Here is a 27,175-nt window from a genome sequence, read left to right on the forward strand (position 1 = left end):
CAGATACAAGCTTCAGTCAAAGGTAATTCCTGATCTTTGTTATTCTTGAATGAACTGTTGTTGTATTTATCAACTCTGCCTAATATAAACAAGTAGCTAATTAAGGCTTTTTTTTTTTTTTTTTTTTTTACTTTTATTGATTATACTTTTGGTATCTAAAAATACTTCCCGAAGGCATTGTCATGCCTTCTGAAAAACACAGAAAACACATTATCCATCACCATCTCAACAGAAGTGAGTTAAATAACTGTGCTGATTAACTGTAGAATTTTACATTGATTTAACTAAAGCATTTATTCATTTTTAAAATCTATTTGACACCTTTGAGTGGTGAGAGCAGGAGAACTGAGTCTTACCGCTTTCTGTTCCTCTTTGATTTTTCTTTCCTTAGTGTTGTGAAGCTGCTGCCTTCTTTGTGAGTACTTACTGGTTTTATTGGAAGGGTTACTGGTATGTCAAGCTGAGGGCTCCAGCATGTTAGCACTGCATGCAGTGGAAACCCAGCCTCCCCCAACAACACAGCTGAAATAGGCATGGCAGGGAAGGGTCAAGGTTTCGCACATGTAGCTGTTGTAATCCTCTGCAGAGCCGAACATCAGGAGATATTTGAACCGAACATCAGGAGATATTTGAACCTTTCAATAATACCACATCATGCTTTGGATTGTTTTTTTATTCATACAGCTCACCTAGAGAGAAGTGGCAGTTTCCAGAACACCAGACTGGAGTCTTCCTTGATTGCTAGTTGTGAGGAAGGACAGGACTGTGCAGTCTGACTGGGGCTGGTGGCAATTCCCCAGCTCAGCAAAGATCTTTTCATTTTTGGGCTTGCTTTCCTTTTCACTTAGCAGTGGGCTAAGCTGCTTCCTGCATGCATCAGCCTATGCGTAGTCCTCAAAGCACGAAAGGGTACCCGCATACGCCTACCCCCTGCAGACTATTTGTTTAGAGAAAGAAAAAATCTGAAACTTAGTATCACAGCAGTTCAGCTAATCGGGGCTCCAGTGGTAACAAGCTTATAATACGCTCCTTCCATGGCCATCAGTTCGTCATGGGTGCCCCTTTCGATGATGGTTCCTTGCGACATCACGGCGATGATGTCAGCATTCTGGATTGTGGACAAGCGGTGAGCAATGACGATGCAGGTACGCCCTTCTCTGGCCTTATCCAGTGCGGCTTGTACAGTCTGAAGGCAACAAAGTGGGAATGGCAAATCAGGTTGGGGCTCAGAGCTGGAGAAGGCTGATTGCTTCAAACTCATTAACTATATTGTGCAATACTTGTACAAGTGACTACAAAGCTAAATTGAAGGTTATGTTATTGGTGTGCTTAGCTGGGTCATGAACTTAATCTAGTAGCAGTACAAAGCAGGGACAGATAAGTATACCGAGGAGTAGAAATTAAACGGTAAGGAAGGCGTATTTCAGCTGTCACATTGAATGTTAGCTCAGCCTGGATATGCTTCTAAATTTCTAACATTTGTCTAATCTGAGTGTAACCAAGCTATGCAAACTATTGCCCAAGCTCTTAGGCCCCACAGTGTTTTTCTTCTGTGCAAAAGCTATATTTATTGAAGATTCCCACTGAATGCTTTGAAATCCAGGGAATTAATATGTACAGTACTTTAAAAGTGCTGCCTCTCATCAGCAGTCTTAACAGCCCCTGTAGCTTGCTGTTGTGTTTATGGCTATGCTTCTAGATCTTTCAAAAAGATCGTTAAAGGTATAAGTGCTGAATTAACAGTGGTGAATACTTTTGCGGTGATGTGGTTTTTGTACAGCAGGATGTCTCTGAAGAACAGAAAAAGGTACTGTACAGCCTAAGCCATTGCATTAATTTTGCCTTATTTCTGATCACTTCAAACTTACCTTTTCACTTTCTGTATCTAAGGCAGATGTAGCTTCATCTAGTAATAAAATTTTAGGATCTCGTATGATGGCCCTCGCTATAGCGATGCGTTGCTTTTGCCCACGAGACATCTGGGATCCTTGTGCCCCAACATTAGTTTCATATTTCTGAAAAACATATGAAAAGGGAGATTTTTATCTAGGTGTAAATAATATGTAAGTACACAAACTGAAGGAGCAGCAGGAGAGGCAAGAGCTCTGACCATTGCTGTCTCCTCCTTAAAGAACCCAGCAAGGCAAAAATACTCTGGGAGTAATACAGTGTTCAGGGAGACATCTTTGAACCATGTGTTTCAGTATGCTGACAGACCTGGAAGAAAATTTAATGGTAAGATGATGGCTGATTTGTCTGATGAAAAAGATCCCCCAACCTAGATTTGGGTAAGAGGCTAAAAGTGATTGAAGGGCTCATTGGACAAGTGCTTTGTTTGGGTGCCTAAATTGTATTCATACCTTTTGTATTCTTACAATTTATGTCTATATCATTTCTGTGCATTTGAATACTTCCTAAGTGAACGTGAGCAGCCAGTTTCAAAAATTCTGATTTAGGGCATCATGCTCTAATTGCAAGGCAACACTCCCACAGCTGGGAACAGGAACTGTATTTCCTGACTCGGTATAATGCTTTGACTGCTGAACTGTGCTTCCTCTTCTTTCTTGTCAGTTGACAAGAAAATCTTCTGTTTTCTCCTAACTCAGAATTATACGTGTTATTTTCAGTTTTGTAAATATTTGCCTCTTGAGTAAGAACACAGGGACAGCTCACACCTAAGCTCTCAGGAACAAAAGGAGGCTTCTTTGCTCCTACTGGTCTAGCTGTAAAAGCAAGATAAAAAGAATTCACTTCAGCAACTGCAACTGGTTTTGGTGAGCCTCCCTCCAGTGAATGCTGAGCAGCCTGTCCAAGACCCACAGCCAAGCATCAGTTGTACTTACTTCAGGAAGTGACATGACAAAGTCATGCAGCTGAGCTTTCTGGGCTGCTTCTATGACTTTTTCCATCGTTGTGTCTTTGCTGTTACTGCCATATTTAATATTATCAGCAATGCTGCAGTCAAATAGCACAGGCTCCTGGGACACCACTCCAATTTTTGATCTAAGAAACTGTACATTTACTTTCTTGGTGTCATGTCCATCTATTAACTAGAAGGAAAAAGGAGAAAACATGAAATGTAATTCCAAAACAATCTGCAAAGCCCAAATAGTTTACAGCAGAACTAAATGATGTAGCCATATTACTTATACTTTAATAATTCGTAATTTAGTAAGAATCTGCTTATGCTTCTTTTTGTATGATGAATAGTTTCTGTGTCTGTGATCCAACCAAACACTAAACCATTTGCTTGATCTTAACTCCAACTAAATTATTTAATTGCTTAAGGTTAGGCACATGATTTGTTGCTTTGCTGGCATAGTGATCACAAGACTTAATTTTTTGCAAAGATCTCAGACTGGATGATTAAGTATTTACAGAAGAAAAAGTTATAAAGGTTTTTTAAGCTATCAGTAATTGAATAACTGGAAGATAAACCTAGACAAATGCAACCCACAAAGAAGCTGCACGCTGAGGCTATATATTTAGTGATGTTCCAGATTCTCTGTTGCTTCAGTCAGGCTTGATTCTTGCTTGTGCGCCCACAATGTCAACCACACATTACGTGTTCCATACAGGAGCTACCACAGTGAATGCCTGTGGCCTGCATAATGTGAGACAGCAACTGAGGTTTACAGTAGTCTCCTTTTGCCTGAATACATTGGAGTTGATACTCAGGGAGTTGTCTGAACAGTCTTCATTTTTCTGAGAAGCTGAAAACCCAACTACATATGCGTACTACCTTAGTGAGGTTGCACAGTAGGACACATTTGGAGGAGTCCTTGTAGCATTGCTGGAAACAACAGTACACAAATCATGCTTGCTTTGCTTACCACACTTCCTTTCTCAGGGTCATAGAAACGCTCCAGAAGCTGGACACTGGTGCTCTTTCCACAGCCACTACTTCCAACAAATGCCAAAGTCTGGCCAGGCTTCACAGCCACAGAGAGTCCTTTCAGGACCTGAATATCGGGCCGAGAAGGGTATGTGAATTTACAGTTAAGAAATTCAATGCTTCCCTTGAAATCATCCTAGAGAAAAAATAAGAAAGACACTGCAATGAGTTCAAGCTTGAAACTGAGTCATAAAGTACAAAATAACTCTTCCTCTAATTCCATTCTTGCATCTGTCATTTAAAATTTGATATTAGTGCTTATGAAATCAGCCCAGAAAGAGGGATTAGAAATTTACTGGTGTAGCTGTTCTACAGATGGTCAGTAGTCGTCACACTATTGCTCTACTGATGTGGCCCTGTACTACACCAGCCAGAGGTACCAATTGGAAGTGGGATCATCTGGCAAATTGGTAAGTTAGTTATTTTAATACAGATACTGTTTAAATACATATTTGGTGATCATGCAAACACATCTATGCAGAATGCTTTAAAAATATCAACTGAACTTTGTAAGATTAAAAACATAGAGGAAATCTGGTCAGTTTTCGAACTTTCTCAGAATTGAAAACTTACTAAATTCTTAAAGGAATCAAGATACCCTATTTTTACGGTCTGAGCAAAGTATTTAATATACTTGTGACAATTACTTTAAAAATTACTTAATTCTGGAAAAAGTTATAGTTTTTTGAATTTGCTGAGTCTGAGTTTTCCATTGACCAAAAATAAAGCGTTTTGCCTCATTCCAAGATGACTCTCCTTCTCAAAAGCAACCTCAAGTTTTTGATATAAACTTTAAAAAAATATATACAAGTTAGTTATAATTTGTTTTATATGTGAACTTTGGAACAGAAAGCAAAAGTGTGCTATTCTGTGACTCATCCCAATTACTCCTATTCTAATTTACAGGAGTTTTACCAAACACATTCCTAACAGTTATTCATAACAATTCCAAATTCCTAATAACAAATTCCTAATATTTACCCAAACAAATTCTTAATCGGAATTTGTATTAGGAATTTGTTTCAAACAACTTCCCCACCCTCATTGCTTTTTAAATTGTTACTGCAACTTCAATGCTTATATTGAGCTGAGCAACATCTCAAATTACTTATCTGTTTCCACTCTTACCCATTTTTCCCCTTTTTCACTGTAAACACTGATTTCAGGAACCCGATCAATTAGTTGAAAAAAACGTGCAGCAGATGTTTTGGCTTTGGCATAGTTCGGGGTGTAGGAAGAAGCTCTTCCCAAAGCAGTCCCACTGGTCACAATAGCAGAGATCACCCTGCAGGGAAGGGGAACACGATCAGTTGTGGGAAGCTGTAGGGAAACTGCGTGCTCCACCCAGACCAGCACAGCTGGAGAGGAGCCTGGGTCTGGCTCCAGGCACGCTCCTACCTGAAGACAAAGCTGTAATGGAGTCCTTCAGTGTCAACCAGAAACCCTCCGTATCTGTAAGAGACGGAGTTGGCAATGAACACTATGCTCTGGGCAAAGCCAAAGGAGATTCCATAAACGTTTGCTTTTTTGATTGCAGCTCTGTAAGGCATAACCAGGTTCTTCTCAAAAGTGTCAATAAACATTTTCTCTTTCCCTATCCCAGCTACAGTTCTGATGTTAGAAAGGGCTTCACTGGAAATCTGGAGGAGAAAAAACAATTATGAGTACGATTTCCTAATTTTTACTTAGAAAAGTAGTGCTGCTCTTTCACAAATGCATGGCATTAATCATATATAAGCTTATTGAAATACGATACAGACTGGCCAAATATTGGAAACCTAAAGAGAAACTTTACATAAACCAGATCTGTACTACCATCCTCAGTAGCAATGCTCTGCTCCATTAAAGCTAAGTTACTGTAAGTACACTTACAAAATCAGGTATGTGCTCTACTTGTGACTTTTTTTATGTAGTGAGAATAAATGTATCCAACAAAAAAGTTTTATGAACACTATTATTTCCTTGATTACATGTATTTATTAATTAAGCATGTATATTTCAATTACGCTACTTAATTACTTATACCAGTAATCAAGGAAACAGGTAGACAGGTCGCTATGCCCAACTTCTGTTTCATAAATTAAAAGCACTTGATTGTGCTGTCTTTCCATTCCATCTCAACCCTTACTGTTTCTCTTATATCCAAACAAGCCTGATGCGATGGAACCTATAAAGGGAAGGTGATATTTTGACTCTAGTACCAGTGACATGAGGATTTTACCTTGCACATAGACAAAAAGTAAGCAAGTTCTTGTAACATGGGAAACTGAGATAATCCCCATGATCCTTCCCTAAGCTGGAAACCTCTCTGGAGCCTTAACTACTAGTTAATTTTAGGTTTTCTATTATATTTGTTTCCAGTCAAAATTTGAGATTTTATCCCCAAAACAGCACTACAGTTTCATCTATAGGAGTAAATTTACAGTTTGAGCCAAGTTTCACTGTACTTATCTCAAGTAATTTTATTTGGAAGTTGGTTTAATAACACTATAGTTTGTCTGGAGTTTGATAGTCATTTCAGGGTGTGACGCTTCCCTATGTAAACAGCTTATGGCTGTTTTCAGAACATACAAAGAGATCCAACTATAAATCATTACAAAGTATTCCATTCAATTTCAGGGTATTTTTTTCTGGCCAAACTTAAGGGTCAGATCTGTTGCATTATCACATAATGTGAATGTACAGATAGGTACGGTAAATTTGATTGTTCAGACTGGACTCTTCCATGTTTAGCAGTCTCTATGGATCACTTCCTCACATCACCTGTCTTCTAACTCCCCTGTATTTATGATGCAGTTTGGTTTCTGCACTGTTGAACTAGGTATATTCAAAAGGGATCAGGCTCTGAGTGATGTGCCAGAACTCAGCAGCCCTGAACTCAACTCAAAAGAAGTTGTTTGTTCCAAAGGCAGCAGGCCTGCCCACATTACACACAGTAAATATTTTTGTAGCTAGGGAGTTCCCAGTGGCATTTCAGTATTTTTACAAGCTGAAATTTTGCAACTTATTTGCAAAAAAATGTAAGTTTCATTACATTTGAATTGCTGATGGTCTCAAATTCCCTGCTTTTCAACTGCAAAATAAGAATTGGTTGCAAATACAGTTTTTAAATAACTTTACCCGTCCAGTAGCTTCCAGAGCCTTCTTGTCCTGAGCAGCAAATCCTGTCAGCATTTTAGCCTGCACAGCTCCAGACAAGGCCAAAAAGGGCAGGAAACACATTATGACTAAACTCAGTTTCCAGCTGAAGTAGAAAGCAATAATGATGGCCACCCCGATATTGGTAAAGGAATTGACGATCATTCCTATCTGTGATCCAGTTGCCTTCAAATAAAATAATAAAAAAAAAAGATACGATTGACTTGTGTTCCATTAGTAACTTCAATAATCTTTAAATAATTCTTCCTATAAAACTTTACAAATCTGTAAATCATATTAAAATATGCTCTGAAGAGGCTTGCAGATAGTTTCTCTGAATCTATGGAAATTCCTGCTGACGGGGGTTTGGGAGCCACTTCTCTCGTTTGCCTTTTAAATTCTTAAAATGTCCTGAATTAGTAGTTTAAAAAAACAAATCCACTATCTTCAGTCATGCTGAATCAGGCCAATTATTTGTAACAGAAACATCTGTATGTTTCCTTTATTTCAAGAAAATTACTTGCACTGGGGCCAAGTAAAATGGTGTCTGACTTAATGTCTAACAAAGCATCAGTTCAGATAGGTAGTGTGCTGACAGTTCAGCATGATTTAATCTTCATCCCCTAAGGAACACAGCACATGGGGATAGTGGTTCACTTTCCCAAATAGTAAATCCCACTGAAATGGGCTGCATGGATCCCTGGCTAGTGCACCTTCCAGTATTGTTAAATGGTTTTCCACTGGACTGTCAGTTTAAATCAAACCTGTCACAAACAGCAAGAACAATACCATGCCAAACACTCAAAAACATGATTACTGGTCAATGTTGCTAAAATATGAATCTGACATTTTTGAAATAAACACACAAACATTGTGGCAAAAAGCTAATTCATCTTCAGAAAAAAAAAAATCAATGAAAGTTCTTGGATGTTCCTCCTGGTTCCACTTAATTGGTATTAATTTCATTGATTTTTGTGGTTTTTGTTTTGGTAATACAGACACAAACAATGTAAATGGTGATCCTAGTTGTAATTTTAGCTAAATACAGTGATAGTTGTTCCAAGTTCACAGTCTATGATAAACAGAAAAAGCTTAATTGGCTGACCAGCAACAGATCTACACTGACTTTGCCTTTTGCATGCTAGTTAATGTCTGTGATGATGTGCCAAAATAGGCCTATAGTACAACTATACTATAATCTGTGCCTACAGTAAAACAGTGTTCAAGTCTTACCCCTTGGACTTGTGATGCATCTGTTGCAAGTCTTGTGGTCAGGGCACCAGGGCTGTTCCTCCGGTCATCAAACCAGCCAATGTCTTGCCCTAGCATTGCCCGGAAACCAATTTTCCTTAAGCGTCTTGTAAGCAGCTCACCAGACTTGGCGAAGGTGTATCCCTGTAGTTCAAGACAATAAACAAAAATTTTGTACAGGAAGAGATACACACAGAGTAAGAGATCAGAAATAAATTTACTTACATTGCACTGGTATTACCTGTAAAAACTGTGTAAAAAATGAAAGAAGTCCAATCAAGACAAAGAGCAGGCAGACACCATTGATCTGTGTTTTTTGTTCTTCTTCATCAAGAATGGAGAAGGTCTTTGAAAGAAATGCATGGTATAATATTAGAAGTGTCAGTTTAGGTACAGGTAAAGAAGGAAGGACAACACCAAAGGAAGTCCCCAGCTGAGCCCAAGAGACAGGACCACATCTGGCTTCTACGGCTCAAGGACAGGCAACCTGGGTGCACACTACTCTTCTCTGGCTCAGTCTGTCCAGAAGGAGAGAGGACAACAGGAAATGTTATTCTGCTGCCTTTGGGCAGAAGTGTGTCTCCAGGAGGAGAAGCATCTGTGTGTTCATCCCTGTTTCCAGAACCATTAATTCACAACTTATTGTCAAATGCAGAAGCCCTGCCTAGAACCAAAGCCGTAACACAGGGCTCTCCCTCACCTCTAGTAAATGCCAACTTACTTCCCTACGGTAAGCCTGGGTACAGCATACTACTGTTAATCAACAAGTTTATTATATTCAGCATCTACATAGACTGAGATTATTTGCTGTCCGTGCATAGTTATAATTATCAACCACATCCTTCTCCCCCCAGTATTGGCCGATAACCAGAACAGCAATAAAATAAATAATGCAGGGACAAAGCGACACTGCAGCATCTTCCTGACCTCTCTAATCTATGACAATTTGAACCTTACAAGGCCATACGAAATGAAGAACTCATAAGTCATTACACTTTAGGATGACTCTACTTGCACAACACTAATGCTGTTATAATTGCTGTAAGCAGGCTTCAAGAGGAACCTATTGTCTTCTACTGAAGGACTGTGGATATGTGTTTATTGCTGAGTACTTAAGAAAAAGCATTAGAGCTTAAAGTACAGCCCCTCCATCCTGCGCCGCTGCAACCTCCATTAATTTTTTCTTTTATCTGGTGTTATTTATATCTGGTCTTCTTCAACAACAGCTGGTGTTACTGGCTGCTGCTCAAGTAGTGGTACAAATCTAAGAAGCCATCTTTTAGCAATTACTTACACTCACATCTGTTGATATGTAGCTCAGTTAACTTACCTGCAGTTGTTGAACTACTGCTACTCACAGGTATAAGCCACAGTTTATGTTTGTACTTCTCTGCTAATATTAAATTCATTCTAATTGGATTTCACAGGTAAGAACTGTGATAAACTGCCTCACCTCTCAACTTCTCAGCCTGCTCTCTATGTAGTTAAATTGTGCATTTGAGCTTCACTTAGATCAAAACTATCTTAAACTCTTCTAGGTTAGTAGCTAACATTAGAAAGAGAATAAGAAATTTTCATTACAGCTGCAACGTACAAAATTTCCACAAAAATAAACTTAATTCCTATCTTAAAAGGTCAACCCAAGTTATTTAGTGTTCAAAGCAATCCATACATTAAAGTAACAGTGAGGAATTAGAGCCTGAATTTGAGAAAAAGAAATAGCTGTTCTCTATTGGGAATTCTACTTTGTACATAAGTACCTTGGCAGCAAAATAAATCCTGCAAAATCCAGAATGATAATATCTAAACAGCACTTAGCAATGCAAGCTAACGTCTGCTCCAGTGCCGTGCTGTGATACTCCTTTTCAGTAGCAAGGGATATTACTTTCTCAGACTAATCTTTGTTTGAAGAAAGTCACCAGAAATGCTTTGATGCAAAACTCTTAATTTAATCCTTCACAATAAGAACAAAACAAAATAGTCTGCTGCTTTTCCTATCCCCTTAGTGAAATCCACTGTAGCTTCAGTAGTTTCTGTTTCATCCTGAATTGAACAGGTTGTGACCAACTTTCAACTGTCTTTGTAACTTACATATCTAGAAAAGATACAGCATAGTTTTCTTTCCATCACATGTTCTAGTTAAACAATTGGACCGAATGAAAAATAACAAAGGTGAATGGATGAACTGTGAACAGATAAACTGTGTCCTGCAAGAATTCTGGATTCGAGTATTGTTGTAACAGTATGTTAGTATCACCATGGTATGCACTATCTAGACAGGAAGGTAAAATGCACTTCATTGTAACAGTCATGTCACATACATTGTTAGTGTAACACATAACCAGCAGAGTAACTACTCATCATCGCATACATTTGTTAATGTGTATGTGATATTAATTATAGTCCTATGGTACTGTTTCTGGTCTCCAGGCTGAACAACCCCAACTCCCTTGGCCAGTCCTTCAGAGGACAGTTGATGCAGCCCTCTGATCATCTTTGTGGCCCTCCTCAGGACTTGTTCTAATATGTCCATGTCCTTCTTGTGCTGGGGGCCTTAGAGTTGAATGCAGCATTCCAGGATAACATTGTTTGGAAAGAGATCTCTTTACTGCAAACAGTTGGAACACACCTTCCAGCTGAGCTTCGCTAGCACATGATTTCCCATACTCAGACAGTTCCACAATGGGAACCAAAGCACAGAAAGAAGAAACAACTGAGAAACGTGTTTCACAAGTACACTTCTGATCTGAACTGAACAGCTAAAAAGACATATCCAGTGTTATCCAGATCTTCACTGACTTTTGGGGACTAATTTCTGAGCACCTTCAAGGCAGACTCTCCTAAATTTACTCTGATTTTATAGCTGTGGGGATTTTTCCCCTCACTTCTCCAGTGTATTGCTCCCAGAGTACAAGCCTACATGTCTGTCACAACATCACTGCAGATAGTCAAACAGCTTGGAAAGCAGATGCATGTTCCATCTGCCTGCCTTCCTTGGCAGCAGACAGAAATTTCTTAAATGTATGAATAATAAAACACAGATGTTGGACTTTGCTCATGTTGGCTGTGGCTTGTTTTTTCTTGGAGCCTCTTTCTTTCCATGAACTCAGACCTTCAAGAGGAGGAATGCATCCTTGGCTGTAAAGGCATTCAGCATCTTGAAGGATGACTTGAGGCCCTGACCTCCCAGTGTTTAGAAAACCCAGCTCTCAGAAGGAGTTAAAGGTTAGATTCATTGCAGACTACACAAAGCAGTGCCTCACCTGCTGCCTAGTGAAATTCACAGCCCTTGGCATGAGGTCTAGACACTAACAAGTGTTTGGAGACAGCAGACCTGAGGCTAAAAGGCTATAGCATATTGGCCAGGAGCCACTAACTGGACCACCAGGGACAGCCTTAACAACTTCCTGGAGAGAAACACCAAAGCCAAAACACCCACCTACCCCACCGCACCCCACAGAAAACAACAGTGAAACCTCCAGTTTCTAGAAGCATGTCTACCCCTTAGATCCTGCGTTCTTTGTACAGATACCTAACATGACCTAAACAAATAAATGGGGATTGCAACGCAAGTTTTACCCTCTCTCTGATAGTTACCTGAACCACTAAACCATACTAGCATTTCCATTTTATTCCCAGTGAATTTGTCATTACTTTACTCAATAGGAAACAACACAAATCCTCTTGATTCTTGACAATTTAGGGCACTTTCCTGGGCATTGGTTACAGCAATGCTGAATTCCTTCAGCAGCCCTCTAGTTTCCAACTAACTTGGAAAATGTTTTCCCCAAAAAACTGTTTTACAAAAGGAGGAAGCATCCTCTCTTTCTATTCCAGCAAGTGTTTGAAGGAAGAAACAGACACAAGCTCTTGAAAAGTTTCAAGTGAGGCTTGCTGGTAACACATTCCTTAGTGAATGACAAGGTTTAAAAACACATTCCTCTTTCCTGCTTCTTACATACTTGTTGATGCAAGTCTACTTTCTGCTGGCAGGTATGAAACCTGTTACAATGATCTGTCTCTCCCTGGGCATTCTGCAGGGAGCAGACAGCAAGGAGCTGAATGTTCCAGTAATGAAATATGAAGAAAAATGTGAAGTATTTAGGGGGTCCAAAGCTTTCTTAAAGGCTTGACCAAGGCTGCAGAATGAAATGCTGCATGGAGGGATTTCTGCAGGTGTCCCTCCTCACCATACCTGGATGCAAGGTATAGCTTGTCTCACGTAAAATAAACCCTGTGTGTGTGCAGAAAACCACCACCAACAGCTCCTGGAAAGTGAACATGAGAGATAATGAAGCACACATGACAAATGCTAATAAGCCTGCCCCATCAAAGAGCTCAAATGATAGCATGATGACAATGATATAAATATCCCTACTGAATAATTGTTTATAAGCAAGAAGCCTAACCCCATTTGCTTGACAAGATCTAAAGACTCACCCAAAACATGTCAAGTACTGTTTCACAGGTTCCTTCGCTCCCTTCTGCTTAAGAGCTAAAATATACTTCAAAATGTTAGCATTACTTACCCCAAGAATCTGACTGAATAACAAAGCGTAGAGAGGACTGACTGCTCCATTCACAGCTGCTCCCAGAGATCCCAGCACCATGTATGGCCATTCAGAGGCATTGTATTTCAAAATCCTGGTAAATGGTACAGGCTTGATGTCTTCCTCCACAACAACAGGTTCCTGAAAAAAACAGGTTGGATTTATGAAACAAACACATTCTCCCAGTGATGTTCTGCCTATGACAGCAAGATAAATATCATTAACATTGTCAGTTAAATGGCTATGTCCAAGTCCCAAACAGCCGCTCTAGCTTTGTATGGGAAGGGGCAATGATAGGCCTTGGCTGCTGCATGGAGCTCTTTGCAGGGCTAGGGAGTCACAGGAAGGTTACACAAATGACTACTGCTACTGTCCCTGGAGAAAGAGAGACAGATTCATGCCTTATGTAGCTCTACCAATTCCAAATTAAGAGGTTAATTAGGAGCAGACTTTCTGCTACAGAAACTCAGACTGTTCCCAGTCTGCTGTCTCCAGATGATGCATTATGCAGTACTCAATACCAAAACTTATGCTTCTTCCTCACAAGGGGCTTTTTATGTCTCTCCTGGAACGTTCTTAAATATGATTTTACAGCACTGTGGGTAAACACATTGATCAGACTCTGCATCAAATTAATAGGTGTGCAACATAACTAAAATGGAGACGTAAGAGTGAGAGCCAGAGTCGAGCTTTATACGTGCTAATTATGCCTCCCTTTTGTGAAACATCGTCAGACTATGGACAGAATTCCCATAATTACTCCCAGTACCAGCAGAATATTGATCGTCAAATTATAACTTACCCTGCAGTTTGATTTGTGCAGTATTTCTGCAACACTCAGTGTGCTGAACTCTGCCATTCATATGTCTGGAAACGCCCAGACAAAACAGACACTGTAAAGACCCATCTGCTGGAAATGGGCAAGGATGAATGGGTGGAAACTTTTTTTTTTTTTTTTCTCTTCCTTATGAGCTAGTATCAGAGTCACAGCACTAAAGCCACTTATTTATCCACAGAATAGGCTCAGCAATAGCAGGAACAGAGACTTCTAACTGCTGTTTTCTGCACTGAATATCTGTAGCCCTGCAAAGTGGGGCAGGGAGCTTCATAAGCACTTTGGAAACCCACTGTGAGTATTCCTAAAGAACTGGTTCTATCCTGCATGATTTTAACGTGTTTGTTATTTTCTATACTACTTGATTGTGCAAGGACACTTGTCAGTGAAAGGACTCTGGGCCTGTTAGCAGTGAGGATCTCTCTTTACTCACACACTTTCGGCTGATTTTGAGAAGAAATGGAATTTACTCTATTGAACAAGAAGTAGTATCATTTCTATTGCTGAGTGGCTATTACATTTCACAGACTGAGCACCTTGAGCTTTTTTGGTTAATTCAACTTTAATTTATATGCCTTTTAATTAATATGTCTTTTTTAACTTGATCTACAACGTATGTTGTTTTAACAAGAGCTCATGGTCTGCTAGAAATTTTATGTGGAACAATAAGCATGAGGTCCATCAAAATACAGCTTAGAGGATATAGAAGATAAGACTTGAAGTGGTGGTTTTGTTTGAGAAAAGTATCAACCCAAAAAGACATATCTGCCTATAACAGAAACATACATTTACAGGTTCTCATTAACAAGCAATTAAAAGATGTCCTTTTTGGTTGCAATTTAATAATGAACTATTGGACCTGACCTTTTTGGTTTGTCCATCATCTTCTCCATATGAAGACATAAGATACACAGACTCTGCCTGATCTCCTGCAATGGATAATGGAGGGTCGGGGATGACATTGGAGAGCTGAGATCTGGACCGCTGCCGAAGTGAAGCTCTGTGAAGGAGGACAGATATAGTCTGTTCTTCACAGTTCAGTAACATAATACTTGCTCTCAAAGCAAAAACAGTTTTCATAACAACTACATCAGGTTTTCACTGAAGCAAATCATTGGACTCCCACTGACTTCTTTCTTTTCCTGTGTTCTCTCAACTTTTGAGAAGAAAATATGGCACAGAGGGAATAAATACTTTTCAAAATCTTACTCTACCCCAACACTCAGATGTTGTCTTCTGTGTGACCTGCACTGTTTTTTGTTGTGTTTTTTTTGAGGAAAATTATGGTGTATCCTACTACATTTGCATAGGCTATTAAGACATCAAGTCAATTCACCATTATCAAGTAGTTCAGTCCAGAAAAACAGGATGCTGAAAAAATCCAGCTCTCTCCCCACTGAAACATGACCCTGTGATGTAGGAGATACATTCACTTGCATGTCTGACATAGGCTTGCCAGAAAGAAATAATAGACATCTAAGTAGACTGCCTGGCTTTAAAAAGCTTTCACTTTCATCAAGAAGAAGCCTTAATAAAACTGTCCTCACACATTTTATCATTGACCTCTCAATGTCTTTTCTTTAAAAAAAAAAAAAAGTGAATGGATTGAAAGTGCATTAGGCAATATAAATGCATGGCTGTATGATAGTAATATCAAAAATGGAACATCAATATAGAAAGCCAGAACCTTGCAAGAGGGTCCTATGTCTAGAAAGGGGAGTAAAATTAAGTCTTTCTATTTATCCATGGACCTTCAATCATTAATATATTACCCAAGCTCTTGCTTTCCAAGTGGATGGTGTCTCAATGAAATGTTTGAAGCCCTTCCACCCTTTTTTCAAAACGCACAGACCAGTGATTAATTAACATTACTGGGATTATGGAATGGTGGGAGAAATTTAGAAATCCAGAAATACTGAGATTTACATTGATTTTTAAGACTTACCGCAAACTGGCCCGATAGCTTCCTCTGCTGAATGACTGGATTTTCTCAAGATTTGGCTCAATGTTATTCTCTGTTGCTGTAAAATACAGTATATACAGCTCTTTAGTTTGTGCTAAAATTACATACAACTTAAGTCCAGTGTTGATTTGTAAAAAAGTGCAGTCTCCAAGCTATAATTGAAATACTTTGTAGAAGGCAAGGAATGTAGCACCACTTTGCTGCTCATCCTACATATACCCCAGGTTTTAATATTTGTATTTGACAAGATGAAAATAATTGAATATTGGGCCATCTCACTTGGGATGTGAGTGCCGAACGCTGTTTCCCTATTTTGATACTGTAATTGTTCTTTTAAGACAATCATATCCAAGTTATGATGCTTCCAAAAATAAAAAGGTCATTCTACTAGACCTCCATTTCCAGAAGCTTTGATTCAAATCTTCATCTAGTAAAACAAATAGGGTGGTTTCAAAATACTCTGTAATTTGCTTGTACTTCAAATGTGACATGGCTGGACTGTCAGCACAAAATCAAAATATAAAATGGCGGGGTACTGCTGATGAGGATTAATATTTCAGGGCAGATCTATAGAAGGAAGGTTATTCAGTGTACATGCAGTAAAAACCTTTTGGTTAGGGCTATCAATGTATTACTTTGCTGATTGCTAAAAGTCAGTCATTAAGAGGGTGGAGAAAGCAATTAGCCCCATTAAAAAATAATCTATATTTTGTGGAATTCTACATCACTTTGTTAAAGAAAATAAGACACTTACTTTCTGTTGCTGCTCTAGTAAGTGCTGCGTCTCCTTTACTCTGCAAGGTCACCAACATGAAATAAACCCCTTTTCTCTTCATGAGTTCCTCATGAGTTCCTCTCTCCACAGCCCTTCCATGCTCAAATCCAATGATGACATCAGCAGCTTTGATGGTTGACAGGCGGTGAGCTATAGAGATCGATGTGCGGCCGAGGCGAGCCTGACAGGGAACAAAACCAGCCCCAGTCACAGGACAGCAAATGGAAACACTTGGAACCAATGCTCTATCACCTAAAGTTTCTCTAAATCAAAGGCAGTCTTTCATAGCCCACATATTCCCCACAAAAAAAAAAAAAAAAAAAAAAAAAAGGAAACAGACACCTGGGTGTTCATTTTGCCAGCAGTCTAAGCTATGTGGGAACATCTTTTTGCAGTATGAAGGCTGTGAAGGGGCACTGCTGCAGCACTAAGTGAAGGGGCACTGCTGCAGCACTAAGTGTTTTAACTTGGACTCAGCACTAACACTTGTTGGAGTGCAATTATCTCCAGCTTTGCAGAGAAACCCAGACATTTTCAAAGTTCTAGAACAGTCAATTACACATGATGGATCACTGCAATATTCTTTGCTACCAGAGAAGAAGAATTATTCCTGAATGTAGTTCAAGTGTTCTGAATGCATTGCCTTAGCAAAGTCTTTCTTGGATTCATGGACTGAAGTTAGGAAAAATGACCAGGATCGCAAGTGACACCTCTCTACAGACTGTAGATTCTTCTTCAGTCATCTGATAGTTATTGTCTGTGTGTAGCATTCCAATGGCATTAGGAATGGTGTTTGTTTTAGCAAAATTTACATATGAATAAGCTCCCTTTATATTAAATGTAGAGAAAAAATGGCAGCTTTATTTTGACTTATCTTATATATTTACTGTAGAATTAGATGAATCTACCTGGGATCCTATCAATTTTATTGGTCACCTCTCTGAAGGCTAAAAGGAGCTTAGCACAGCTGGTTTGGGAGTAGGGGTCTATGCTGCCAATATTTAGTTTTTTGGATGAATCACATAGTTGACAAGGAAAAGAGTCTTTCTTGGCATGGATAGAATTGGTGAAATCTTGACAGTCCTTAGCATCTTATTACTTACTTCATGCCAAACTCCCCTCATAAGGGGTTTGCTGTGGGACTCAGAACACATGGACTAGATCCTAATTCACACAAAACAAGATGGAGCATAGAGATCCCCAGGATAAGCACTTATCTTTGGAAAAAGGGAACTATCCAGTTGAGGTCCAAATGCAAGAAAAAATATTTCCTGCCAATAATACTAAGGTTCTATTTCTGCATAGGAATACCATTAAAAAAAGGTCTTTACTGCTTTGTTGAAATTTAGCAGCACTGTCTGCAGAATGCATTCAAAATAATTTCTGCCCTTGTAAGTCTAACTTTTGTTATACTATAGCAAACCTTATGAAGCGCTTCTTGGACAATAGCTTCACTTTCATTATCAAGTGCTGAAGTTGCCATATCCAGTAGCAGGATTTTAGGGTTTCGCACAAGGGCTCGGGCAATAGCTATCCTCTGCTTTTGACCTCCACTCATCTGGCTTCCACCCTCTCCAACATGAGTGTCAAATTGCTGAGTAAAGGAAAAAAGAAGAAATTTGTAACGAAGAGGTCTTATTAGAAATCAACGTAGATACTGGTACAATGTCTCTCAGACTTCTCCTGGGAATAACTTAGAAAATTTTTCATTTTTGAAAAAAAAAAAAAAACCATCATTAGTGCACCAAATGCAAAGGAGAGCTGATGAAGTAATTTTCTTCATAATGAACAATGTTGTCTTGCCTGGAGCAAAGTGCCAACCCCAGACCAAAAGCATGTACTGATAAAAAAAAAGAAAGTGCAGTGATCTGTTCTGGCTCAGAACAACTCTATCAGCAAAAGCTGCAATGGAGAGGAAAACACTTGCCTACTCTCCATCAGATGACTCACCAGCAAGCTTTCCAGAGAGCTGGATTTGTCTGCTGATGGCATGTGACTCATGAATACCACGTCTCTGATTCATGATTATCGCACCAGCTTCAGGTAGAGAATTAGATAAACACATACAGCCTAAGATCTAGACAGCCAGAATAATTTATAATTATGTATAATATATATGTGAACTTGGTGAAATCCATATAGTAAGACCTAATTAACTCTGATCTGAGGACAGGTTACTGCCTACTCTCCATTTTAATCTTCTGCCCATCACAAGTGGCTGCATGAGGGGAAAGACACAGAGAATCTCTATTTTTCCATCAAATTTTACTTACAAGGCACAGCATACCTGTGGCAAGTCCATGATAAACCTGTAAGCATTGGCTTGTTTGGCTGCTTTGATTATGTCGTCCATGGTAGCCTCATCCCGACCATAGCGAATGTTCTCTGCAATCGTGGTAGCAAACAGCACTGGCTCTTGCTCAACAATACCAATCTGTGAGCGTAGCCACTGGATATTAAGGGAGCGAATGTCATGGCCATCCAGAGTAATCTACAGAAGCCAAATAAAGCAAGGACAAGCAAAATAAAATTCAAGGACATTATTCCCTTCGGTCCAGAGACAAAGAAAGACACAATAAAAATAAAGGGCTTATGATGTTGTTTTTCTATGCCCATTGTAAAAAACAGCTTTCATACAAGAAACACTACAATGTAGTAGCAGAAGCGTACAACAGCTCTAGTGTGTAGGAGTTGTGCTTTTGATTTCATTTCCCAACACCTCTCTTTTCTTGGTCTCACAAATAAATCCAGGCAGAAAGTACCCATCAAAATTTCTTTATTTAAAGGAATTACAAATTTGAGCATATACAGATGATGTATGTTTTCCATTAGAAAAATGGATTAACTGCTCCATAGAGGGCCAGGCAGAAGAATAAACCATCTGACGTCTCCCTGCAGACACTTTTAAAGACAGGTAGTTACTTTCAAAGGGAGCAATTTCTATTTTTTAGCCTGATCTACTCACAAGGCCTCAAAGTATGTCTGTGTACCTCATTTTCTAGTCCTTATCTTTCATCTGTGTAAATCAAGACCTCTAGCCAAATTTATTCTTTTGTCTCAGTACTGGGGAGGAAGCTAATGAAGGGGAGGCCTTTTTCGTAAAATGCAGACAAGCAAAAGTTTACAAAAATTTTCTTCTTGACAATGGAAAAAGAGAGCTTGTTGTGAACAGCACCATTGTATTTTCATACATTTTCTAGTCTTCAAGATTCCAAAGTACTATTAGGACATATGGTGAAATGTTCTTTGTTAATATTGAAACTTTTGGCATGAAAAACACAAGAAGGAATCACAGAACACACACCCAAATGTAACTGAGTTCTGCATAAGCGAGTTTTGCAGATTATGCTGACACTAAGTTGGTTTTTGTCTCTTATACATTCAAATACAGGTCACCATATGTGTGATTTGTGCCAACTAGGAAAACAGAAAAAGAATGAGACTTAACAGATATAGTTCATATTCTTAGCCAAACTATTATTAAATGGTAATGGCAGATGCTAAATCAGTATTATGGGATAATGATTAAATGTTTAATACTGAGTTTCCCGTAACATAAAATGGTTTGTCACTCCTGAATAATTTTATCTATAGGTACAGATTTTATTCAGGTTGTCACTGATTTTTATTTTTCTCCCAGCAGTTTTTCCCATAATTTTTGATAATATTATCTATTCAGTATTCCCCTGAGAGGGGATTTCACTCATTTCTTTACTGGATTAAAAAAATAAAAAGTTCCTTAAAAAGTTCCTTTCCATCTCAGAGAAGAAACCAAGTCACTCTTTCGAGTCCCTGCGACTAGAGAAATCCCTGCTAGAACAGGACACTCACCATGCCATCAGTGGGGTCATAGAAACGCTGGATGAGCTGTATTGTTGTACTTTTTCCAGCTCCACTAGCTCCAACAAAAGCTGTTGTCTCCCCTGCTTTAATAACCATATTAATGTTATCCAAAATCTGGAAAGAAAAAAGAAAAGAGAAAGAATCTACTCATTCTAATTCTCTCACTGTCATATAGGCAAGCAGCAGGAGGAGATCCATCCTATATTCTTTATCTTTACATGGAGATTCAAAGTAAACATACAAATTTAAATATATATATATATATATATATATATATGAAGAAAAAGGAAAAAGAAAACTTTTTTTTTTATGTTGTTTGAAGAGTTCATAAATGCAGAACACAATTTTCCATGACAGGCATCAGATTTTTATCTCTCTTTGTTCCTGTTTTTCGTCATTAAGAACTAGTGAAGCTAATACCATCAGAGAACTTGGTAATAAATCACCTTTAAAGAACAGTCTATATGAATTATGAATGCCTGTTAAAGCATAACTGTTAGGAATGTAAAAGTGAAATTATATAGAATAATCTGATACTTCATATGCTTCTTTGTCTGCCAAATGCACTTTCCAAGGAGGATTTGTCACTTCAAACACAGCAGTAGAGAAATAATGGGCTATACAGCCAGTGCTCCTGTACCTTCTCCTAGATTGTAATGGGTCACGTGATACATCTCCAGGGTAATGGAAGATTTTTAGAAAATTTCCTTGCTCAGTTCAGCTTATTACTTGGTCTCCTATTCTTGCACAAGTTGATAAAAGTGCATAACTGATTGCAAGAGAAGTTGTATGCAGATGAACTTTCTGAAATCTACAAGTTTATGTTCAGCGGCAAAGAATCCATATGGCAACAGATATGTCAGAATGGTAAAACAAAATAATGGTAAATAGAATTACACCATTGATAGAAGAATTATTTACCGCCTACTTTTAAACAGAAGGTCTAGGCTTATGGAAAGCAAACTCTACTGAAAATCCAGAAATTGCTGGCAGGATATATTTTTTATAGTAAAAGTGTTCACAAAAGAGATGATGAATAATTACCTTTACATCAGGTCTGGAGGGATAATGGAATGTTACATTATGAAATTCAATTTCACCTCTTACTTTATCCAGCTTGTAGCCATCTTCTGACATGCAGTCAATGGTGGGTTTCTAGGGCAAAATGTATTGTGTTATTTACATGCTGTTAAGCAGCCAACGCTGTTGCAGTAGATAAATATTCCCAATACCTTACAAAGCCATGGCACCTTTGTTTGAACAGCAATTGGCTGCATTGAACCAGCAGCAGGATCTGCCCCTGGGCTAGCAGGCAAGGAACATGAAGTGAAAGACTAAAGTGATGGGAGAGCTGTCACTGGCAGCTAGTGCAGGCAAAATGAATGCACCCTCTTTTCCTTTTATGCTTACTGCACTCACACAGTCTACTATTCAGCTAGGTTTTGCTGAACAGAATAGTTAGAATGCTTCATGGATGCAGCTAAGTTGATTTAGCTAGCTCCTCATGACTAAAATGGCTACTACTTCACATATAAACACACTCTTACACCACTGGAAAAAAAAAATAATTGCTGAAAACCTACACACTTCATCATTTTACATTTCAAGCATCCATCCCTGTATGCCCTGTCCTAGGAGATGGAATTCTGATTTAAGGTTTTTCCACAAAGTGCTTTGGGTCTCACATATGTTTGGCAAGGCCTTGGGTATTGTGGACCATCAGACATGAGCACAGAACTAAGAAATGAACTAATCCTGCAAATAGGAACTGCAGTATGACCATGTAAGTTTAGTGCCAGAGAAAATCTGTATGAGGGCAGAGCTGAGCTTTTACTATCAAATCACAAACCTAGAAATGCAGCAAGCAGATTGATTAAATTTGTCACCCCTTCCTCTATATGGACAAAATCTCACGTTAGCTTTTTTTTTTTTTTTTTACCCTAAGGTTATCTGACTCAGCCTTATCTTGAATTTTGTGATTAATCATTACTGTTGCAAATCTTTTTTTGCTTTCTAAATTTTTCTCTAAAAACACTTCCCTTATTCATCTCTTTTTCAGTTATCTTAGAGCAAAAGCTTTAGATTATAAAGTGCATTTATAAGGCATCTATGTTATCATTATTATAGAACACTGACGGGTTGTGAAAAAGTCCATTAGCATTACCACAGCTCTTTGAGTTTCTTTATATACCATTATGTGCACTGTAAAGACAAGCAGCATTTTAATGTGTTTACACACTTTTAAATAGGCACAAGCACAGTAAGGCCTGTCAATGACCGGAGATATAAAGTACTGTTAAGAAATCTACAGTGTTCTGTCGGCCACTAAATATATACTGTTAGAGAAGGCATCCTCATGAATAGATGACAACGGCTCTCAGACTTTCTTATGCAAGTTTATTTCAAATATGTATCTGTACAGAGAATATTGTGATGAGCATTTCTGAATGCTGCAAGATCACTGCCTGCACTCATTTGGTCTCCCTTTGACTCAAGGTATAAATCCACCTTTGACACCTAAAGTCAATAGAGACACAACTTTTGACACCATCTTGGGGCTGGGAGCTAGGTGCCTGATCAAAATTTGACTGCAAGGCAACTGATAATGCCTGCCTGTACAATTTCTGTGCACCTGCACTAACCAGGAACCGTATGTGAGTATGAGGTATGGGAGTAAGAAACAGCAGTGGCTGAGGTAAAGCTTCATTAAGGAATCTGTTAGGCAACCTCTCTGAGCGTGTGTGCATGCTGGTAGACTTTTCTATTGCACAGTCAATCTTTCCTCAATTGCTTTCATTTTTCCTCATTTACACTGTGGATAAACTGCAGCTGCTTGAGGCTTGTTTATTTTCCCACCACACAGTGACACAGCTTAGGAATGTGTTACTTACTTTATCTATTGTCTCAAAAATGTCTGTTGCAGCCCCACGGCCAGTGGCAAAGGCTTCTAGGCAGGGAGATGCCTGACCAAGATTTAAAGCTCCTACTAAAACACCAAGGAAAACCTGTAAAAGCAGAAAAAGAGATCAACAAAATCTGACATCAAATCTTTATTACAATTGAGAGTTTAGACAGGCAAATCAAACTATAGTGGCTTAATGAGTTCTTGTGCATCAACTGAGCTGCAGTGACTCACTATGTGAGCATAATTAGCTCACAAAAAAGCAAACAAATGGCTCTTAGAAACAATTTTCATTATCTTTCACAACTTTGCTTCCAGGTTGAACTAAATCAAGTTATCATATTTGCACTGGCCTAAGCATATATGCACTCATATCTTTACTGACTTCTGCTAACGTGTTTTTTGAGCCACCTTACTTCAACTGCATGACTGTGCCTTGAAACAAGGGCTGAAACTGAATGTCAATGGCAAGTAGATTATTTTGGAAATGTCTTTGACCAGTAAGCAGACAGGAGTCTACAACATTTAAAAATATAAAGCATTTAAAAATGTGTTACAGTCTTTGTATATTGCAGTTCCTATCTAAATCAATACTCACAAAACTTACTTCTGGAGCAGGTACCAGCTACAGGGAGTATTTTGGTCTCCCTCTCACAAAGAAGTGTATGGGCTACTACCAATGCTGGATATGCCAGTATATGAGATTATGAAATTATTATTTCAGTTCTCTATTGTGACATCTGGGAACATTTGTCATCTCTTCATAAATGGCCTTAGGTCTTAAGTTGACCGTTTCTGCAGGTAGCACAGATGCTCACTGTTTCAAGCCCTTTCCCAACAACCAAAGGGAAGAGTTACTCACTAGCGACCTTCCTGGAAAAGCCCCACAATGTTCTTTTAGTCTAAGCCTAGGACAACGTGACAAAAAATGAGCCACAGTACCCATTCATCCTGTCAGGACTGACAGAGGACAAATGCAGCTGGACAGAGCATCCAGTATCAGAGGATACTTCAAGAGTCCAACCTTGGATCTTGGCCTTGCAGATCAGAAGCAGGTGAAGCTGGAGCACATCAACCAAAATTTGATAGATTTGATAAAACTTTGTTTGGCCAGGTTCCTCTTTATCACAATGGTTTTATTTTTATCAAAATAAAAGTTCTTCACAGAAGGCAATAACCCAGATGCCACAAGGCAACACACGATATGGGAAAGCTAGTTTCTGATCTCTGTCAGATGTGTACCAGGCTCTCAAATGCAAGCATTATTCTGATCACCGTAGGCAGCATTTTGAAATATTTAAAATATACATGTGTTTTTTTTTTCATCTTATTCAGTTGTGTCATATACTTTCAAACATACTGAGCAGTGACCTTGCAGTAAACAACCAGATACCAGAACATCACAGGTAAGTGTTCTAGAAATGTTTTAAGAAGCAATCCAGAAAAGTTGCAACAAGCTAAAATAGGTACCTGTAGAAGAGTACCAGGTGAATATTCATCTTCTTCAAGGACAAGTTTAGAGCCATACCAAAAGGCTAATGCGTAGCACAGGAAAATTACAAACCACATGTATCCAGTGAATAATCCCATTATTACTCCTTTTCGAATCCCCCAGTGCTGAGCAAACACCAGATTCTTATCGTATCTGTAGAAAAACACAAGTGAATGAAATGAACTTAATAATAAAATTAAAATAAACGAAGACCAACAGAACAAGGTGTCTTCAGTGGCTGACTGTGCTGCAGTGAACACAGGGGCCACGTGAGGTTGATACCTCTCAGTCTGAAGCGAGAGACCCCGACTACTTCTGCTGAAACCAGCAGTGCTACCAGAGTGTGAAACAAGCACAAGAAATACCACACTCACTGCAGATACCCGGCCGAGTGACTGGCAGTTTTAGCAGAGTAGCATGAGATTTGACAATTTGCCCAAAACCTCAGAGGAAGTTCTACAACCATATCATGCTTTAAATGAATTCAAGAGAAAATTGTTTAACATCATCAAATCTTGGTGATGAAAAGCACTGATAAATATTAAGTGTAACTGGGAAAGATATGAGCAGCAATCGGCAATCTTGGCAACAAATGAAGCAAATAGTTTAGATTCAATCATCTAAAATTCACCTTGCCCTTATTTTTTTCTGTTGAGCAAGTACTTCTGAAAACCTAAGACCAGCTAATTACAGGTGTTTTAGGTAGAATTTAGTCCAAATTTGAACCAAATATTCTATTCAATTTTAGAACCCTGTCTCCAGCACCAGGTTAAAGATCAGGTATGTCTGTAAGAAGATGAGGGTGACAATGACAAAGTGTTCGGGTAACTGAGAAAGACATAAGATTGTTTTCGTCTCCCTCAGATATTTTTACCAGTATTTTCATTTAATTAGTTTTAAGTATTTATAATGTTCATTTACTATTGTTAAGTACAGTTTCTGTAACTATCACTGTTACTACTTTCCCTGACATCTTTTAATGAATTTGTATTTTCATGCTCCATATTGCAATATTTAAAATAAAGCAACAAGTAATACACAGGTACATGGCAATGTATGTAAAAACAACAGACAACAATATGTGACGAAACTTTTCTTTCCCAATCCAAGAAGATTTTGTTTTTAATAATACAAACATTCCTACTTTACAGTAGGCACAACAAATACGGGTCTTTGTGGAGGCTATGACACTTGCAACTAGTTTTTTTTTTTACTTAGCTTGAAAGTACCCAAGGTTTTCAGATGTGCTCCAAATTTGCAAGTAAGTTTCTGCAAGTGAGAATGACTGGACGATAGTATTTCTGATGTTTTATTTCACTGATTTAATTATGAAATTGGTTTTGCATAAATAATTCTATTTGAAAACTAAGTTTTTGCAACATACACGCATTTAATTCTCAAAGCTATTTGATGGTCACTGTTTCAGAATTCAGAGACTACTTGAAGTGGATTTCTGAAGTGTATTCCAGTGCTATGTTGCTACAGGAAAAAGAAACCAGAGACTCTTTATAATTTGTCTGAACAAACCTTTCGACCTCTTTCTTCTCCCCACCAAAAGCAGCCACTGTTCTGATGGATGAGAGCACTTCGTCAGCCACAGCCCCAGCTTTTGCATAAGCCTTTAGTTCTCGGCCTGTCAGTTTTGCCACAGCCTATGAAACCATAAGAAATGTTGGTTACAGCTCAACTGTAGGTACAGACACGGACTGCAGTGAGCAGTGCTGATTGCCATGCAGTGCTGCCTGCCCTGCATGAGGTCACTCTGTTAGCAGCTCTGCTCCTAACAGCACACTGCCCACTCAAAGGCTTGTCTTTGTGTTAGGGTATATACCTCTGCAGCATGTTTTGCATAGCAGTTAATCCCATTTGCCAACAGCTCTGCTCCTAACAACTAGAAAGAACACCTCACAACATCTGCTTTCGCTCCCTCCCTTCCTCTCTTGGCTACTGGGTGGGTTATAGCAGACCACAGATTGAGGATGTGTGCACGCTGGGAGGAAGGGTTAGGTTAAGCAGGAAGAACAGCCTTTTAGTCACTTAGCAGACCCAGCCTCAGGAAGAAGAAGCAATGGAACTGATGGGGGAGGATGAAAAAAGATGTTGACCACCACTAAGCTTTGTTTCGTGGGACAACAGTAAGCAGCTTCCTACACAGCATCTCAGAGCATACTGGCTGCTGAAAGATTACTTAGGCTCAAAAAATGCTCACATTCATGGATGAAAATGTTATCGTGGACTGTTGTATAGAAAGCTACTGTATTGGATCAGGAGTTAAATACCCCTGGAAATTGTAAAGCATCATTACTTGTTTGCCCTCTTCAAATACACTACCCTAGACATCTATTAGCCACTCCTAGAGGGGAGAAAAAAAAAAAAAGGCTAAATTGATGGCAGGGATGTTTTCTTTATGGTACAAAACAAAGACTTGGGCTAGTAAGGTTCATAAGGAGGAAATGGATGTAGGTACACGAAAGGAAAGAGATGGGGACAGAGAAAGAAGAATTAAAATTGGGAAAATGACAAACGTAAAG

At 38.8% G+C, this 27,175-nt stretch overlaps 1 protein-coding gene across 2 annotated transcripts in view; it reads right to left on the reverse strand.

Annotated features, from left to right (window-relative positions):
* Positions 1-655: 655 nt before the first annotated feature.
* The window catches only part of ABCB11 (ATP binding cassette subfamily B member 11), a 44,160-nt gene continuing 17,640 nt past the window's right edge, over positions 656-27,175 (reverse strand). For both annotated transcript variants that reach the window (XM_072040921.1, XM_013098922.4), the window contains 20 exons: positions 26,172-26,296; positions 24,623-24,797; positions 23,142-23,255; positions 21,295-21,405; positions 20,239-20,364; positions 18,695-18,898; positions 17,831-18,001; positions 16,387-16,588; positions 15,615-15,690; positions 14,534-14,669; positions 12,814-12,975; positions 8,526-8,630; positions 8,267-8,428; positions 7,016-7,219; positions 5,294-5,535; positions 5,024-5,180; positions 3,834-4,031; positions 2,844-3,050; positions 1,869-2,015; positions 656-1,186 (listed from right to left, as the gene is read on the reverse strand). In XM_072040921.1, the coding sequence (XP_071897022.1) occupies positions 986-1,186; positions 1,869-2,015; positions 2,844-3,050; positions 3,834-4,031; positions 5,024-5,180; positions 5,294-5,535; positions 7,016-7,219; positions 8,267-8,428; positions 8,526-8,630; positions 12,814-12,975; positions 14,534-14,669; positions 15,615-15,690; positions 16,387-16,588; positions 17,831-18,001; positions 18,695-18,898; positions 20,239-20,364; positions 21,295-21,405; positions 23,142-23,255; positions 24,623-24,797; positions 26,172-26,296 (3,225 nt within the window). In that variant the 3' untranslated portion in view covers positions 656-985. The remainder of the gene's footprint in view (positions 1,187-1,868; positions 2,016-2,843; positions 3,051-3,833; positions 4,032-5,023; positions 5,181-5,293; positions 5,536-7,015; positions 7,220-8,266; positions 8,429-8,525; positions 8,631-12,813; positions 12,976-14,533; positions 14,670-15,614; positions 15,691-16,386; positions 16,589-17,830; positions 18,002-18,694; positions 18,899-20,238; positions 20,365-21,294; positions 21,406-23,141; positions 23,256-24,622; positions 24,798-26,171; positions 26,297-27,175) is intronic.

This window comes from Anas platyrhynchos, chromosome 7 (assembly GCF_047663525.1).
Source record: "Anas platyrhynchos isolate ZD024472 breed Pekin duck chromosome 7, IASCAAS_PekinDuck_T2T, whole genome shotgun sequence".
Classification (NCBI taxonomy): Eukaryota; Metazoa; Chordata; class Aves; order Anseriformes; family Anatidae; genus Anas; species Anas platyrhynchos.